Source organism: Camelus ferus, chromosome 17 (genome assembly GCF_009834535.1).
Source record: "Camelus ferus isolate YT-003-E chromosome 17, BCGSAC_Cfer_1.0, whole genome shotgun sequence".
Classification (NCBI taxonomy): Eukaryota; Metazoa; Chordata; class Mammalia; order Artiodactyla; family Camelidae; genus Camelus; species Camelus ferus.
The window spans coordinates 23,447,084-23,465,136 of NC_045712.1; the positions used below are offsets into that span (position 1 = coordinate 23,447,084).

Below are 18,053 nucleotides of genomic sequence, written 5' to 3' on the forward strand. Positions count from 1 at the left end.
ACTTAAATATGGTCACCAGAGAAGGATGCCCCTACAACTTGCCTCAGTATTTTTAACGAGCCAGTGCCCTTTGTAGTCTTACATGCAGTTGAGCTAAAGTTGATTCCTCAACTTTCTGGATCCATTTTTTTTTTCCACTTACTTTTCTGTCATACAAGCTTTTGTTGAATTGAGTTACTGAAAAGGTTTAATGACTCTTTCTGATTTTGTGTATCCTACATGTGGTTGTATCTTTCTGTGAACCTGATGTTTCTAGCTCTTTAATATTCATATATTCTAAGTGTGTTCAGCAGAGTGAGCTTAACTCCTGGGATCTGCTCGGTTTTTAGGCAAAGAAGAAGGAGCTTGCCAGGAGAGACGACATTGAGGATGGAGACAGCATGATTTCGTCAGCTACCTCTGATACTGGTAGTGCCAAAAGAAAAAGGTATATATACTCTTCTTATAGCTGGAGACATCTCAGTTTCTATTTATTTTATCTTAGATTTAAGTGCAGAAAAATGTTTCTTTAAGCTTTCAAGTATGAATTATCTTATAAGCTTTAAATATTTTATATCATTTGTAAATTGTATTGTTAGCACTTTTTTTTGAGCGAATACTATATTGCTTAAGATAACATAGATAAAAATAACAACTACTTATACAACTTGGAAAATCATGTTATTCTTTTTGCTGTCCAGGTTATTTTGTTTTAATGTGGCATTTTAAGAGTGCCCCCTAAATCTAATTTAGGTAATTTCTACATGGTGAGTTACCAAAAAATTGGTATTACCACTGTAGTGAAGTAAGTCATTACTCTTACCCCTTTGTTTTTCCTTGTTAATCTGATCTTTACTTGCATTTTTTAAAATTGAAGTATAGTTGATTTACAATGTTGTGTTAGTTTCTGGTGTACAGCATAGTGATTCAGTTATACACATGTATTTTTCATTATCGACTATCATAAAGTATTGAATAGAGTTTCCTGTGCTATACAGTAGGACCTTGTTTATTTGCCATTTTAAGGATGTCATTGTAAAATACCAACTCATAACTTCAGTTATGAGTTCGTAAACAGTTAAGCTAGATATTTGGTTTTCTTTTCTTTCTATCTTTTCTTTCAACTTCCCTAACCCTTCCTTTTTCTCACGGGTTTTGTGGAAGGGACCTTACTGTGAGATTCTGAAGCTGGACTCCTTTAAAGAATCATGCAAGACCATCTCTTTTGTCTGTGCCTCCCACACGGAATTTCTTTGACTTGATCTTTGTGGAACATCATATTCTTCCTCAGCCTTAACTGTCTCACCAGCTTTATAACAGTAATCAATCCAGGGAGGATACCTTAAACAGGCTACTCACTAATAGCAGGGCTTGTCAGATTCAAAACTGAATGAAGAAATAATTATAACTGTTAACATAATTATATTCATCCATTAATAGGTCCACTAAGATCAGAGGATTTTAAGAAGTGGTTTAGAAAAGGAAACTGTCTTATCTTTCCCTCTTATAAATAGCATTTGGGAAAATTTTTTTAGTTTTGAAAATAACTTTTCTATGCTATGCCAAGGTAATTAAATTGATTGGTGTGCCCTGAGATGTGCGTCTCCTCCATTACTGGCCTATGAATTTCATCCTTCCAAGTTCTTAATTCCTTATTATACCAGGGACAACGGAGGAAAAATGTGAAACCAGATCAGAGACATCAAATCAAGAACACCTTTGAGTGTAATTATATAACTACAACATCACCTGTGTTTTCCAGATCAGTCACCAATCAAAAATAAAAACTTCTCAGGCAAAAGAAGGTAATGGAGGCAAAAGTGATGGTACAGTTAGTGCCATCACTGAATGAAAAGAGATCTTAAACTAGTTGAGTGTTAAGAAAACAGTTTCAGGGAAGCATTAGCCCAGGCCAGATCCTTAAAAATTATGTATCTCTGTGGCTTATAGTTTGTGGGACAACCCAAGTAGATTAAGTGAAAGTTATTACTCTAAATAAAACCTTCCATGAGGAGAAAATGAAGCATTATTTTCTTGAAATAATAAAATCTCACTTTAGACAAAAAAATCTCTTTATGAATAGGTTTCCTAGGAAGTGTTTTGTATACTAAAATGGGAAATACAAATAAGAGAACAAATACAAATCATAGCTAACACAATAAAGGAACATGTCTGGGTTTGAAATACAGGCATGAGTGCACAGTAAGAGGTTGAAAGAAGCAAGTCCTATACTGTGGACTGTGACAAAGGAAATAACACAATGAGCCTTTTAGAAGGTAGTTACGTTAAGAGGTTTTGGTAATAAGAAATAGTCTTCTCTAGAATTCAGGCAAACATGACAGCCTAGTAGGTTAAGCTAAGCTTATCCAGAGAAGTGAGAGCCAGGTTTTCCAGATACCACTCAACTTGACTCCTAAGTATTGTGTATGATTCTGTCTTTGCCTTATTTTTTTCATATCAAAGATTGTGAGAAAGATTAATGTGGGTATATTCTCTTCATTCTGGAAATGCATTCTTCTCCCCAACCCCTCTACCCCAAAATCCACCTGCTGTCTTCCATGTTGAAATGTTCCAAGTATTCTTAATACCTTTTATCCTTTGGATTGAATAATCCTCTTTTTTTCTCAATTGTATTTGGTTTATACAAGACTCTCCAATGTTGCTTGTTTTGTTTCTCTTCACGTGTAATGTTTGTTTCTGCTTTCCCAGGAACACTCTTGACAGTGAGATGTTGGGTCTCAGGAGGCTATCCAGGTGTGCAGTCCTTTTTTTATGCATAAACGTATTTTTAAAAGTGTAACTTCTGTGCCATGGTCAGTACTGATTAGGTGAAAAGTGAAGCCGTAAGCATGTGAAATAATGGTTTTTATTTGGGTGTCAGTTTATTTCATGAGTAAAGAAAGCAGTATAGTTTAGAAGTATAGTTAGTAAAATAAATTCAGAATTAGCCTTGATATGTTCAGGAGCCTTAATTTGTTGCCAGCTTTACCAGGGGCAGCAAGCCCTCTCACCAATCAGTGTGGCTGTGCTTCTGCAACAAAATATGGAGAGGCTGAGAATATGGTGGCATTGCCAATATCTAGGGGCTGGCAGTGCTGATTGCCTTGCAAGGATGTCTTTTACAGATTGTGGGGTGGTGGAGGGATCAAAATCAATATTGACAATCCAGGTGATGTCAGCTTATTTGGCACCTATGCCTTGGGTTAGTGCTTCTTGAGCATGAATACGTTTCCTCAATCTCTGATCTTGTCCATGTTTTATTTCTTTAAAAGCATCCATGTCTTTTGCATGGTATTTATGATTTTAAAATAGCCCATAAGTTGCTGTGTTATATTCCTAGTAATCATTATGTGGTGCTTTCATTTTCACCTTTGCCATCTGGCATTCGTGGAGTGTCAGTTGTTTGCAGAACACCAGACTCTGCTCTTAGGTCATAAAGGAGAACATTTAATCATTCCCTCTACCTTCTAGGGACTTACTGGCCAGGAAAAGAGGCAGGTTGAAAACAAATTAAATTATGTGGGAGCAATGTGGTAAAATAATTACGTAAAATACACAGTTGTAGAGTTGTATGGAAATGTGATTGCCCATATAGCTTTGGGAAATATGATTTCTCTGTCATGCTTTTCCTTGAAAGTTAGATGTTCTACATGTTGCTGTCATATGTAGTCCACTCTACAAAGTTAGTGTGTTAGTATCTTCTTCCTAATATTTTCCTTAAAAAAGGTTGTCTTAGTTAGGTGGTAAAATTAAGAAAAAGACCATGGATTGTATTTCTTTTTTACCATTCATAGTGTATGGCACTGCTTCTGGGTAGTAGTAGAAGAAATAGAAATATGGGGCATCATGGAATAGTTTATAAGCCCAGGCTTTAGAGCCTGACTATCCAAGTTCAAATCCCAGTTGTTCTTAATTAGCTTTGTAGTCTGAGCCTCGTCTCAACTTCTTCATCTGAAAAAGGAGTTGATGAAATACCTACATAGGATTGCTATGAGGACCTGATTGATTAACATGTTTAAAGCCCATGAAACTGGGCCTGGATTTAGTGAGTACTCAATAAATGTAGTTCTGATTTTTTTCTGGAAGTATTTCCCATTAATATCAAGTCTTGGTAGATTTCATTTTGTTTTTAGTCAGATGTTACTAATCTGGAAAAACTCATTAAAAAGATAAATAAAAAGGTTTTGTTCCTTGAAGATTTGAAGATGAAATGTAGCAAGCCTTGTAAAAGAAGAACCTTGGATTTACTTGGCTTCATAGCAGACACCACTGAAGATCTAGAGCCAGGGAGTTAAATGCTGGGAGACCTTGAAGCCTGTGAGCAAGGTTGACTTTGATTAGAGAGGCCCTTTGAAAGAGATAACTTTTTATCATCCACTTGCATGATAAAAGCAGCCTTGTAATTATCAGCTGATTCAACTCTCAGTTCTCATTGCTTACTTTTTTATGGCCTTAGGTATTCACTTGACTTCTCTAAGCCTCTGTTTTTACATTTTCAAAGTTGGAATAATTGTACCTGGTTCCTAGAATTTGAGGATTAAATGAGTGTTCATAGACCCTGGCACATGGTAGAAGTGTTAGCTGTAACTGTAAATAGGAATCTCGTGTGTATATCCAAATATGCATGCATATAATAATAATTAATAGCTTCATACAAAGAATAATGATAAGGACATATGAGAAAGTGGTCAGCCACAAACTGTGAAGGTTAAGACTAACACCACAGCATGAAAAATTAAATGGAAAGGTTGCATCTAGAAGGTCTGTGGAGGTCCTCTAGAGCTTTGTGATAAACTTAAGAAAAACAAAAAGTGACATTGATTCCAGTGTTTTAGGCTAGGTTGATGTTCAGGAGGATGGTAAGATGGTGGCCCTGGAAAATTAGAGATTCAGAGCAAATCCTCTACAAGCTCATAATCTGTGCAAATTAGAAAAAGCACCCATTTCTCAAGATGCTCGACTTTCATTTATTGGAAAATTGCTGTAATATACCAGTTTTGTTAGCACAGGACCATTTATGGCCCATCTCCTGTAAAATTCTAAAATTGTATATTTATTATAACACTGTCTGTGATCTGTATTGATATCCCCTTAAATGCATCCTTAAGTGCAAATGATAAACAACCCTGGTTTTGAACTCCTTTAAGATGTATTTTGCCTAAGTATGTTCACAGGTGCTGATTAAAAAAAGAGGAATGAGTATGCCAGTTACAAGGTCTGGGATTTAATTTTATGCAGCTCTCCCAAAATAGGGATGAGTAAATAAACTGCTTATAGTTAATGATGTGAGATAGGAAGAGAGGTAGGATGAATATAGACGGGTTATACGAAGAATGTAGAAATCAAAGTGACATTGCAAACAAAGTATCAAACAGGGGAATATGGTAACTATCTTTTTGTAGTAGCGTTTATCTCATTTCAAAAAATATTTGAAGTTACTTTCAAAAGTAGATATAAAAAGATTCAGCATCATACTGGAAAAAAATTAAGTAAATATAGTTATAAAAAAATATGAAGTTTAGCTATGATTTTTTTCTGACAGTCAGATTAAAAGTAATGGACCAGTGGTTCTCAGTCTCAAAGGCAATATAAGGATCTCAGAAAATGTAAACAAAATAACAAAATGATTTGTTCAGAGAAGATCATAAGTGACCGTAACAATCAAAGTTTTGCTTACCTTTGAAGATGGAAACCAGTTATACATCACTGTCTTAAAGAGTGAATGATATAAATGGAGACAGGATATTATCAATAATACAATTCCTAAAACAGTAAATTTTAGTTATTAGAGCAGTTATTAAATTCTGTGGTATCAAATTCAGGTTCTGAATTTTTCTTTAGAGGCTTCTTGAAGGCTGAAGTCATCTGTGTTCTAATCTCTGCCTTGATGTGGAACTCTGATGTTGAAGCTTTGTCCCGCATTCCCCTTCCATTATTCACTTGCTAAAGTCCTGGACTGAGAGAGCTCTGCCTCTCACATCAGCTCCCAAGCCTGCCTCTTTGAAGAAATAGTTTCCACTAGATGAAACTTCTCCTAGATTGCCACCATCTAATAATCCCTTACTTGTCACAGACACAAAAATACTGAGAGGAGGAAATGACAAGAATGATCTCAGAGCCACCAAGGGAAATGAACAGTCTAAGTGAAGACACAGGTGACAAAGATGATCCCAACCCTAGGAAAGTCTCCTAACTGGATCACTTCCAGGTTGCCTTGAGCTCCATAATTTAGGAAAATACGCATTCTGAGACATTTTAAAATCTTGTCTTAGGATATGTATTTATTCTCTCATCTGTTAATTCTTGATTTGAGTTTTGTTTCTTATTTTTAAAAAAGCATATTTTGAACCTAGTAGAGAAAATATCTGGCCTTTGGCTTCTTTATGACCCAGCAATAGAGTGAGTGAGTGGTCAGAGGACTGGACTAGGAGACCCATTTGGCCACATAGTTTGTTTGAGGAATGAACTTCCTTCCATGTATAAGACACGAAACAGGTAAAAAATATTTACTTCTGAGTACTACATTATTGAATCTTAGTGTTTGTTGAAGAGAAATTAAAGCACATTTTATTACCTATTTTGGAGACTGCTGATTTTATTACCTACTTTGGAGATTCTGGCTAGAATCTCTTTATCTGTGTCCTGAGGACATATAACAGTGGGCCAGAAATCCTATTGGAAGATCATCTCTTCTAATAATTCACTGGACAGCTCACCTTGGGCAAGTCATTTAGCCTCTTTGAGCCAGTTTCCTCAATAATTAGGAAGCTAGCCCACGTTTTCTTGGGCCCCTTTGTAACTCAGGTTCTAACCTGTAGTCCCTTGTACTTTGTTCTATAACACTCACATCTGTTTCCTAGCATCACATCTTATGGGAGAATTTAGAGAACAGGACAGGGATTCACACTCAAGGATAAAAAATTTACTCAAGAGCTCAGATGAACCACAGATCATTTATTCTTTAAGCTATGTTGGGAGTATGGAATAATGCTGGAGGAGGGAGTCAGTAGAACTGACCCTGACAGGATAAATGCAAGAGAGACTTGTACCCACTATAGAGACATTAGTCTGACAGACAACTCCTCTTTGTTTTCTGGTAACCAGGGTATGCAGGTGTTAAGGAGTGGTTGTCTTAAGAGATGGAATACTTTTCTTTTTGTTTGTTTTATTTGTTTGTTTTAAAGGAGGACTGTTAGTAACAGAGAGTCAGCAGTTTTATTCCATTTTCACTCTATTATTAAAAATAAAAACTATTTCAATTGATAATAGAATTTCATTTTCTTTGGAATCAGACAAGATCTTTTTTCAAGCACTGCATTTCGTAAATATTCTAAACAGGTTTGTCTGGTGTTCTTGGCTACTCCTGGCAGAGTCACTGTTTTAACTATTTTGAACATTTTCCTAATATTTACTTGTAGCTTCCAGCATGTTTACTGTGATTGTGGCATACATAGTCAATAAATTATAATCATTGTGAAACACCTTCCCACAAAATTAATTTGTTTCATTTCAAATTTATTCTTGTGTCAATAAAACTGAACCTGTTTTCATTTTCCCCCTTTTCTATCTCCCCCCTCAATAGTAAAAAGAACATAAGAAAGCAGCGAATGAAAATCTTATTCAATGTTGTTCTTGAAGCTCGTGAGCCAGGTTCAGGCAGAAGACTTTGTGATCTGTTTATGGTTAAACCATCCAAAAAGGACTATCCTGATTATTATAAAATCATCTTGGAGCCAATGGACTTGAAAATAATTGAACATAACATCCGCAATGACAAATATGCAGGGGAAGAGGGGATGATAGAAGACATGAAGCTGATGTTCCGAAACGCCAGGCACTACAACGAGGAAGGCTCCCAGGTAAGGATGTGTGGGAATCCTTGAGTGTTTTCTTTAGAGCTGCTCATGGAATAATGCATTTTGAGAGACTAGGTCTAGAGACCTAACTTAGGTTACTCTTCTCAGTGAATAGCTTAGTATTTTGTCTTTTCTTAATTGTTTAATATGGGAGGCAGGACTTTATAGAGGTCAGAAAGTTCATACTCTGTACAGTCGTCCCTCAGTATCAGTGGGGGATTGGTTCCAAGACCCCCGTGGATACCAGAATCCACAGATGCTCAAGTCCCTTATATAAAATGGCATAGTACAGTTGACCTTCCAAACCCACGGGTTCCACATCCATGGATTTGAAGGGTCGACTATATTCTGACCTCCTAGATTTGAATCCTGCTCTGCCAATCCCTATGTAATATATCTTTTCTGAACCTCATCTTTGTCATCTGTAAATTGGAGATAATAGTAGTACTTGCATCTGGGTGGTTGTAGATTTAAATGCCGTAATGCCTACAGAGCATGTAGCACAGTACCTGATGTTTGAAAAAGCACTCAAATGAAAAGCACGGACATTAAAATGTTTCATCATCATTATTATTATTGTTACTACGATCCTCAGTAGCCATGCTTCTCTAAGGATAGTCCATAAAGTTGTGTAATTATGTAAGTATCAGGATATTCCCATAATGTACCTCTGAATAATTCTGTTATGAAGCATCTTGATTTTCAGTTCTTTATCAGTATAGCTAAGATACAGTCTTCCTTCTTTTATAATTTTTTCTATTTCATATCCTTTATCTTTTGAATTGAGGTATACTTGACATGTTTCAAACATACAACATAATAATTTGATACTTGTATATAGTGAAAATGATTACTGCAGTTAAATCTTAATTAACATTCACCACCATATATATAGTTTTAATTTTTTTTATGATTAGAACTTTTAAGATCTCCTCTCTTAGCAGCTTTCAAATACGCAGTACAGTATTATTAACTAGTCACCATGCTGTACATTACATCCCCATGACTTACTTATTTTATAACTGGAAGTTTGTAGCTTTTAACTCTCTTAACCCATTTTTCCCATCTCCCACCCCTGCCTCTGGCAGCCGCGAATCTGTTCTCTGTATCTATGATCGTGTGTGTGTGTGTGTGTGTGTGTGTGTGTGTGTGTGTGTGTGTGTGTGTGTTTGTGTGTGTGTGTGTGATGGGAGGTGGTGGGGGTTTTGTTTTTTAGATTCTGCATCTAAGTGAGATAATATGGTATTTATCTTTGTCTGATTTATTTCACTTAGCGTGATGTCCTCAAGGTTCATCCATGTTGTTACAAGTGGCAAGATTTCATTCTTTTATGGCTAAATAATATTCCTGTGTGTGTGAGAGAGACATTTATTTTATTCATCCATTGATGGACACTTAGGTTGTTTCCATATCTTGCCTATTGTAAATAATGCTGCAGTGAGTATGGATGGGGTTGCATATATCTTTTCCCAATTTCCTTTATCTACTTTAAATCTCTCAGAAATAAAATTACATTTTCAAATCATTTATTTCTTTTTTGTGTTGTTAAATTTTAAAATAAAATAAAGTAGGCACTGAGGGTACTTGTGATCAAACAAACGGTTCTCGCTATCATAGGGATTTACACTGTCCTTGTTGTCATTGGCTAATGTCTGCCACTGGTAGAGAAAAATCTACCTTAAGAGAGGTTGCCAGAGAAGAGAGGTCACTTATTCCCTCAGCCTCTCTGCTCTGGTGGCAGTCAGGGAGGAGAACCTCTGTAGTGGGAATGGGAAGAGGTAGCTGTGGAGACGAAGCCATTAGGTGAGTAACCTTGTCATTGACTATGTATTACCACCCTTAGCTCAGTCTTCAGAAAGAGAGCCTAAGCAGGGATTGTTGGTTTTCAGAGGTCGAATTCCAGACTGTGAACTCACACTGATGTTAAATCCGTTTTAATAGCATTTGAGATGTTGCTCTCCAACTAACAGATATTTTTAATTTTTCATTTCCATTGAGCTAAGTCTTATCATGAGGGTCCAGTGGAAGAGAGGTTTGTGAAGAAACAGCACATGTAAACATGTTTCAGAACTTCTGCAGAAACTTGAAATAATTCTACTGCAGTAGGTCTCAAACTTCAGACTGCATGTGTGCACATCAGAATCACCTGGAAAACTTTAAACAACAAACCAGTTAAGGCCAAAGCCCACCCCACAGAGAGATGATTTTGTTGCTCTGTAGTGATCTCAAGCTTTATTTCTTTAGTTCCCAACTATCCTACCTGTGTTTTTAAAATTTCTTTGTGAATGTATATTATACTTCAATAAAAAGCTTCTTAGAAAATAATTATATTTATAATCAAATATAGGTGTACAATGATGCGCACATCCTGGAGAAGTTACTCAAGGATAAAAGGAAAGAGCTGGGCCCACTGCCTGATGATGATGACATGGCTTCTCCCAAACTCAAGCTGAGTAAGGCGGCTGCACACTTCATTGTTCAGTTCAGGCTGTCAAGGATAGATTACTGATTTACTGAAATAATATTTAATAATTGGTGAATATAACTGAACTTGTACTCCAGCATGGAGTTTCTTCCCTCCTCTCCAGCACACTCTTTTGTATTTTAAGTTAAACGTGAAAGCATGTGAGGAATAGAAAACTATAATGTCAAAGGTTTTGTTTACTTTCTTGAATGCGGTGGACATTTTGTAAATGTTAAGTAGTAAGAATAGATACTTTTTCTATATGTGATGCCCAGAAGAGTAAAGTAGCAAGATTTTCTTTTTTCATTTCTTCCTTTTTTTAAATTTTTGTATGGATGTTTGCTAATTACTAGAATTAAAAGTGAATCCCATCTCCTTCTAGATAGAATTTGAGGGGTTAGAGGTGTCCAGCCACTGCTCTGTAAGTTAACTCGACTGTCTTTTGAGTGTGGTCTGTGGATGGTTGTTTTGTTAAAAATTGTGAGAGAAGAAAAGACAGTAAAAACAATTAGTACCATTGGGCTAAAGAAGAGGTTTCTGCTTTGTTTAAAAATATATTAATAGGGGAGTAGGTATAGCCCAATGGTAGAGCAAATGTTTAGCATGCATGAGGTCTTGGATTCAATCTCCAATACCTCCATTAAAAAAGAAAAGAACCAATCCAAGTTAATTAATTAATTAAAATATACAAATAAAATAATTACCAAAAAGATGATAGTGGTGGTGTCATATATTCTTTAGAGCCATAATTGCTAAAAAAGGGAAAAACAAGCAGACCCTGCTTTTTTATATGAAATGATTGTAAATTGAATTTTGCAATAGCTTTGGGTATGACTTATTGCTAAATTATGATTTCTTTGTCTTTTCATGGAATTATGAAAGCATACAGAAGTTTTGCAGAAATGGAAACCTACCTTTTAGGGACCTAATGCCTTTTAAAACTAGAATTAATTCCATAAGTTGAGTTAGGAAACTAATGATAGATAGATAGATGGATAGGTAATTTAGTAGTTACTATCTAAATATAAATAAATACATATTAATGTATGTATTTTAAAGTTCAGGGAAAGGAGATTTTAACTTGATGTTAAGTTCCTTTTCATTTCTGTTTTATATTATGAAAAATTTAAAACATATACCAATATAAAAAATAGTACAACGAATCTCTGTCTATACTTGTTACTCAGCATTTATCAAGTTTGTCCCATATTTATTTCCTGCATCCTCTTTTTTCTTCTTTTTCATTTGCTCTGAGTTATTTTAAGCCAAGTCCAATCATGCCATTTCACTTCTGCAAAGTTCAGTATGTATCTCTAAAATATGCAGATACTTTCTTAAATAACCATGAAGTCATTGTCACACCTAACAAAATCTGCAGTTTCTTGGTTTCATCTGATACCTGACAAATTTTCAGATTTTTGTGATTGTCTCACAGATACATTTTTACAGTTGGCTTCTTCAAATAAAGATGTAATTAAGTTCTGTATATTACATTTGATTGTTATGCCCTTAAATTCATAAAGTAGAGCAATTCCACACTTATTTTATCCTCATGCCATTGACTGTTGAGAAACCTAGTCACTTTCTTAATACAGTCCCAAGTTACAGATTAGTCAGTTTGCTTACTTCCTTGTGATACCAGTTAACTTTTTCCTTTATTCCTCTTATTTCTTATAAATGGAAGTTAACTTTAAAGGCTTGATTAGATTCAGTTTTAGCTTGGCAAGAATTCTTCATAATAGGTTTTCTGCACTTATATTGGGATAATGTCTGGTTAAGGTAGAATCCAAATAAGTTCCACACATTTCATTTAATTGATACTTCTTTTAATCTGTAAATTCTCCTCCATCTTTCTTAGTTTTCCTTGCAGTCTGTTGAAATTGGGTTTGTACTATGGTTTCCAGTCTGAGTTTTGCTAATTGTATCCCTTTGCTTTAGTATAATATGTTCTTTCGTCCTTTGTACTTCCAGTAAATTGGTAGTTGGAGCCAGAGGCTTGATCACATTTAGATTTAAATTTGATTCTCATCCCTCCCTTTAGCACAGAAACTGACTTCAGAGGTGATATATCATCTTCCATCAGGTGGCACATAATATCTTGTTGTTTCTTTCCAATATGTTAATAGCTATTGATGCTACGTTATTAATTCATGAAAGAGATGTAAAATAGTGATAGTTTTAATTTTAAAGTTCCTTGCTCATTTACTAGCTGGAATACTTCAGTATAGAGAGTATTGCCTCATCCAGTATTTGGTTACCTATTAGTGCAGTTGTTTGTATGTATTGTTTTGATTTTTGAAAGGATGAAAGTTAGATTTTTTCCCTTTTATTTGCCAATTTTCAAATTAATAAAATACAAAGAAAATAATACATTGGTTTACTAACATAGTCCAACATTTACCCCATTTTTTGTTTTTTAGATGTGACCATGGTAAGAAGTCATTGATAGATTCTTTAGTATCTTGTGTTTCAAGATATATCAGGCTCATCCTGTATAATCAGCCATTTATCAAAGAGCTACTGGCATTAATATTTGAAATCAGTATGCCAGAGCTATAGTCTATATTGTCAAAACTGTATTAGAATATACTGCTTCTGGGTTGGTCTTTGTTTCTAGGATTTTGGACAAGCTAAGAAATTTTATGTGTGTGTTGTATTTAAGGAGAAAATATATCATAAGTTCACACTGAGAGGGGAGGGTATAGCTCAATAGTGGAGTGCTGTGCTTAGCATGCACGAGGTCCTGGGTTCAATCCCCAGTCCCTACATAATTAAACAAACAAACAAAACTAATTACCTGCCCCCCCCCCAAAATTTCACACTAATACTCAGTTGAGATTCAAAGCAGCAAGGTTTTTGTTCAATGTCCTCTGTTTTAACATCTCTTTTTCTCCCTTGATGAAAATCTCAGTTCTCAAGGATAGCATAGGTGATAGAATTAGAGTGTCACATAGCTACTCATTTCCTTTTTTCCACCTTATTCACAACTGTCTCAGCATAACAGTACTTACTGTCCCACCAAAAATATGAGTACTGAAAACAGTTTGATTTTTTTCTAGTTGTTTGTTGATAGGATATATTCACTAGAGACATACTAATTACTGTATTTTATAAGTCACTTGAAATAGTCCCAAGTTATGGTTGTGCTACCAACTGTATACAAGTTTAGGTTCATTTGTTTTATCTCTTTAACATTAAATCTCTTTCTTTAGGTAGGAAGAGTGGTATTTCTCCTAAAAAATCAAAATACATGACTCCAATGCAGCAGAAACTAAATGAAGTCTACGAAGCTGTAAAGAATTATACTGATAAGAGGGGTCGCCGCCTCAGTGCCATATTTCTGAGGCTTCCCTCCAGATCCGAGCTGCCTGACTACTATTTGACCATTAAAAAGCCAATGGACATGGAAAAAATTCGAAGTCACATGATGGCCAACAAATACCAAGATATAGACTCCATGGTTGAAGATTTCGTCATGATGTTTAACAATGCCTGTACATACAATGAGCCCGAGTCTTTGATCTACAAAGATGCCCTTGTCCTACACAAAGTCCTGCTTGAAACTCGGAGAGACCTAGAGGGAGATGAGGACTCTCATGTCCCAAATGTGACCTTGCTGATTCAAGAACTTATCCACAATCTTTTTGTGTCTGTCATGAGTCATCAGGACGATGAGGGAAGATGCTACAGTGATTCCTTAGCAGAAATTCCTGCTGTGGACCCCAACGTTCCAAACAAACCTCCTCTTACTTTTGACATAATTAGGAAGAATGTTGAAAATAATCGCTACCGGCGGCTTGATTTATTTCAAGAGCATATGTTTGAAGTATTGGAAAGGGCAAGAAGGATGAATCGGTAAGTTTTCAAAGCCATTTCTTTTTGAGAAGGTGTGACATTTAATGCAAAACAGAATAAAGAATTTTGCTTTGATGTGCTATTTCAGTGTAGGTACATTGATTACAGCGGATGGGGTACTATTTTGAATTTTAATCAGCTGAAACTTCTAGATAACAAGTATATTCTGTGGAGAAGAGAAGGCACACTGCTCAATCATCTAGATTAGGGCCAATGAGAAGAAAGAATAGGACAAATTGAAGATCTGTTTAAAAAGCATAAACTCTTAAAATATAGCCTTTTAATAACAAATATTTTTAGGGAGGAGGATATAGCTCAGTGGTAGAGTGCATGCTTATCATGCTGAAGGTCTTGAGTTCAAGCCACAGTACCTACATTGAAAATAAATAAACCTAATTACTGCCTGGTCCAAAAAAAATTTTTTTAAGTTGAATGTATATAGAAATTCAAATGACCTAAAATAGCCAAAACACTTTAAAAATTTTTTAATATAATTTTTAAAGAATAAAATTCTTTTAATTAGAGATAATAATATGATTTTCTTTCAGAGTTTGAGTTTAATGCAAGCATACTTTAAATAAATTAAAATATCTCTACGATACTGATCTGAGGTTAGAGTGATTTAAATTTGATTGCCATTTCAAATACCTAAAAGGGTTTCTTTTTCATCTTAGATTTCTCACCTTTTTTTGTTTTTTTGTTTGTTTTGTATTTTGGGTGGGGTGGGGTAATTAGGTGTATTTATTTAATTGTTTTTTAAAATGGAGTTACTGGAGATTGAACCCAGGACCTCGTGCATGCTAAGCATGCACTCTACCACTGAGATATACCCTCCTCCGGATTCCTCACTTTAATGTTCATTCTGTAGACAATAAATATTCGAAAAGAAGCTGTTGAATCTAAATTTCAATGTAACTTAAGTTCCCTTCTAATTTGATCTGTGGTGTGTATCTACCACATAACAATGGTATATACTCAACTGTGAAAACATTTTCAGTTCAGCAATTACATTGTCTTCTGTGTGTTCTTGGGGTCACATGGGGGGAATGTTAAAAGTTAAAAATACTAATCCTACCTTACTGGGGTTTATAGTCTATCATGCTGAGAGCTGGGCTTTTCAGTGGGCATGGGGTTATTCCAGCTGGGGTACCTGTGAAGCCTGCCTTTGCCCTGGGTCTTGAAAGAAAATGAAAAGTAGCCTTTGCTGTTTCTATTGAGCACCTGCTCTTTGTAAAGCACCACCCTAAGTACTTTACGCAGATAACCTTTAACACTTATAACAGCCATTCTGGGTGTGTGATAATCTTCCCAGTTTGTATATGAAGAAGTGCACAACAGAGAGAAATAAGTTGCCCAAAGTCACACAGCTAGTAAGTGGGGTGGCTCATCTTGTTCCTCACTGCAGAGGGCCACTGCTGAGCCAGTCACCAAAACACCGGTCATGGAGCACAGCCATGGCTTTGAGTGCTGTGCTCTAAGAGCTTGATGTCTGACAGTTGGCAGAATGCCTGTGCTTAGGGAAAAATAATTCCAGGTATGAGATATCGTATAACAACTTGATTTTGGTTAAAGAAGATGGAGTATGTAACTGCATTACAGCTCTAAAAAAGCATGAAGCATCAGGGAAGAATGAGAAATGGATGGGATTCAAATAAGGTAAATTGGTATGTGTAAAAGCGTAGGGATAGGAAACGAATAATGTGTGTTCAAGAGACTGATGGAGTTGGTGTCAAATTGGAGAGGCCTTTGAGTGACACATTTAGGAAATGGTCCTTATTCTTCATCAGTGGGGATAGAAATAAAGAGAAAGGTGGAGAGACATCTTGCAGTCAAAATCTGCATTCATTTATTCATAAGTTGTTTTCATTTATTCAACAAGTGTTTACTGAGTGGCTACCAGCTATGAGCATGTTCTGGATACATGGGACATACCCATAGACAAAACAAACCCTGCTTCCAAGGAGCTTAGACTTCTGTTCTTATTCTCAGATTTATGTAAATAGCCCTTAAGTCTGAACTCACTACTCTCCCTCCCCACCCCCAGCCCCCATTACATTTTGGGATTAGTTCCGAGTCTTCCAAAATGCGTTTGTCTCTTAGATTATTAGCAACTTTGTTTCCTGCATAGATGACATGATTACTTTAAGAATTAAACAGATTTGCATCTCTAGGAAATGAGCTCTTTCCTTCTCTCATTGTTGATATGATTGGCTTTTGCTTTTGAGGCCTAGGAGATGGAGTTCAGGGTGCGAATTGCTTACTGTTCTGAGCACGTGATGGAATTATGAATCTGCCCTTTCAATGTAAGATGGATTACCAAGTGTGTCTTTAGTTTTTTGTTTGTTTGTTTTTAGTTTTAATTTTATACTTAAAATTCTAAGCTCTTATTAATTTCAAGTCAACAATCTTTAGAAATCTCTTTTCAGAAAATAAGCATCAAAATATTGTGATAGGAGTTTCTTCCCTTGGCCAGTTTAATTTTTATTGCTTTCCTACAAGTGTTAGCATTTCTATAACCTGAAGAGATTTTTAAATCTTTCCAGGAACATCCATTTAGGTTGTTATTGGCAGTATTATAGATTGCCAGTTCACCTTTGCTGATGGGGAGAATCATTCTGGAGACTTTCCTAAAGTTTGATGTTCTAGTTAGTGGTCAGTGTCAACAAACAGCTGCTGGGAGTGTGGCTTGCTAGACTAGCCACACTCCCCTGACCAGAATGTCTCCATAACTGCTGCTAAATCTTTGTCTGTGGTTACCTTTGGGAACAATTTTTCAGACCCCGATAATCTTAGTTAATAGAATTATATTTAAGCCTTCCTCAGACCAACAGTGGATTAGAAATAGTAATAAAATTTTTTTCAATCTAAGTTCTGAAGTTTATTTGGCCTAATCCTCTCATTTTTAAACGGGGAAAGAGTCTTTACAAAATTTTCAATATGACACAGATAATTTTTTTTCCGTCTTTCAGTATGTCGTCTCTGCTAGTTCCCCAGAATTATGTAGTTATTTCTGGGAAACTAAAATGAACACTGACCCTGAGGCCTGTAGCCATTATAGGATTCCCTCAGGACTTTGCAGTTTAGATTCAAATAGTCTCTTGAGGCCTACCAACCTAGACAGCAATGATATAGATCCAAAAAGAAGTGGACTGAACCTTTTGTTAACACTTTATACGATGTGTGAGTCTCTCAGTTAAGAGAAAGTAAAAATTAATCCAAAGATTAGCTGCAGGTAAGTGTTGCACATGGTGTGGAGCCTTTGTATAGTCCTGGATTCTGGCAGCCCTCTTCTGTTACAAAAAACAACTAATGAACATGCCATGTTTCTCCCCAGGAAACTGTATGAGAGGCCTTTCCTTTTACGTGAGCTGTATAAGGAATGAACCTTAAGGAAAGAGAAACTGGTGGGCATGAGGTTTTACCATGGTAAAATGACACTTCAGATTCTATTCTAACAAATTTTAAGGAATACCCCTTCTTAGAATGTACAGAAGTACCATTATATCAATTAACACATTAAAGAAGCATTTAATAGAATTTAATGTATAATCAAGATGTTTAAAAGAAGCAATTTATATGTCACTGAATACTCTTAATACTATTATAGGACAGATTCTGAAATATATGAGGATGCGGTAGAACTTCAGCAGTTTTTTATTAAAATTCGTGATGAACTCTGCAAAAATGGAGAGATCCTTCTTTCACCAGCACTCAGCTATACGACAAAACATTTGCATAATGATGTGGAGAAAGAGAAAAAGGAAAAACTCCCGAAAGAAATAGAGGAAGATAAACTAAAACGAGAAGAAGAAAAAAGAGGTTGGTTTCTTTCATTTTACTAAATACGAAGAAATATTATTATACTGTGTTTTAGCTTGTCTCTTAATTAGCTGTGGAGT

At 35.7% G+C, this 18,053-nt stretch overlaps 1 protein-coding gene across 27 annotated transcripts in view; it reads left to right on the forward strand.

Moving 5' to 3' along the window:
* The window catches only part of PBRM1 (polybromo 1), a 100,750-nt gene that overhangs the window by 43,210 nt on the left and 39,487 nt on the right, over window positions 1-18,053 (forward strand). For 18 of the 27 annotated variants that reach the window (XM_032458297.1, XM_032458294.1, XM_032458295.1 and 15 more), the window contains 6 exons: window positions 330-427; window positions 2,689-2,733; window positions 7,562-7,838; window positions 10,183-10,288; window positions 13,512-14,154; window positions 17,762-17,973. In XM_032458297.1, coding sequence (XP_032314188.1) covers window positions 330-427; window positions 2,689-2,733; window positions 7,562-7,838; window positions 10,183-10,288; window positions 13,512-14,154; window positions 17,762-17,973 — 1,381 coding nt within the window. The remainder of the gene's footprint in view (window positions 1-329; window positions 428-2,688; window positions 2,734-7,561; window positions 7,839-10,182; window positions 10,289-13,511; window positions 14,155-17,761; window positions 17,974-18,053) is intronic. The other 9 variants (XM_032458291.1, XM_032458292.1, XM_032458302.1 and 6 more) reach the window with 1 other exon arrangement.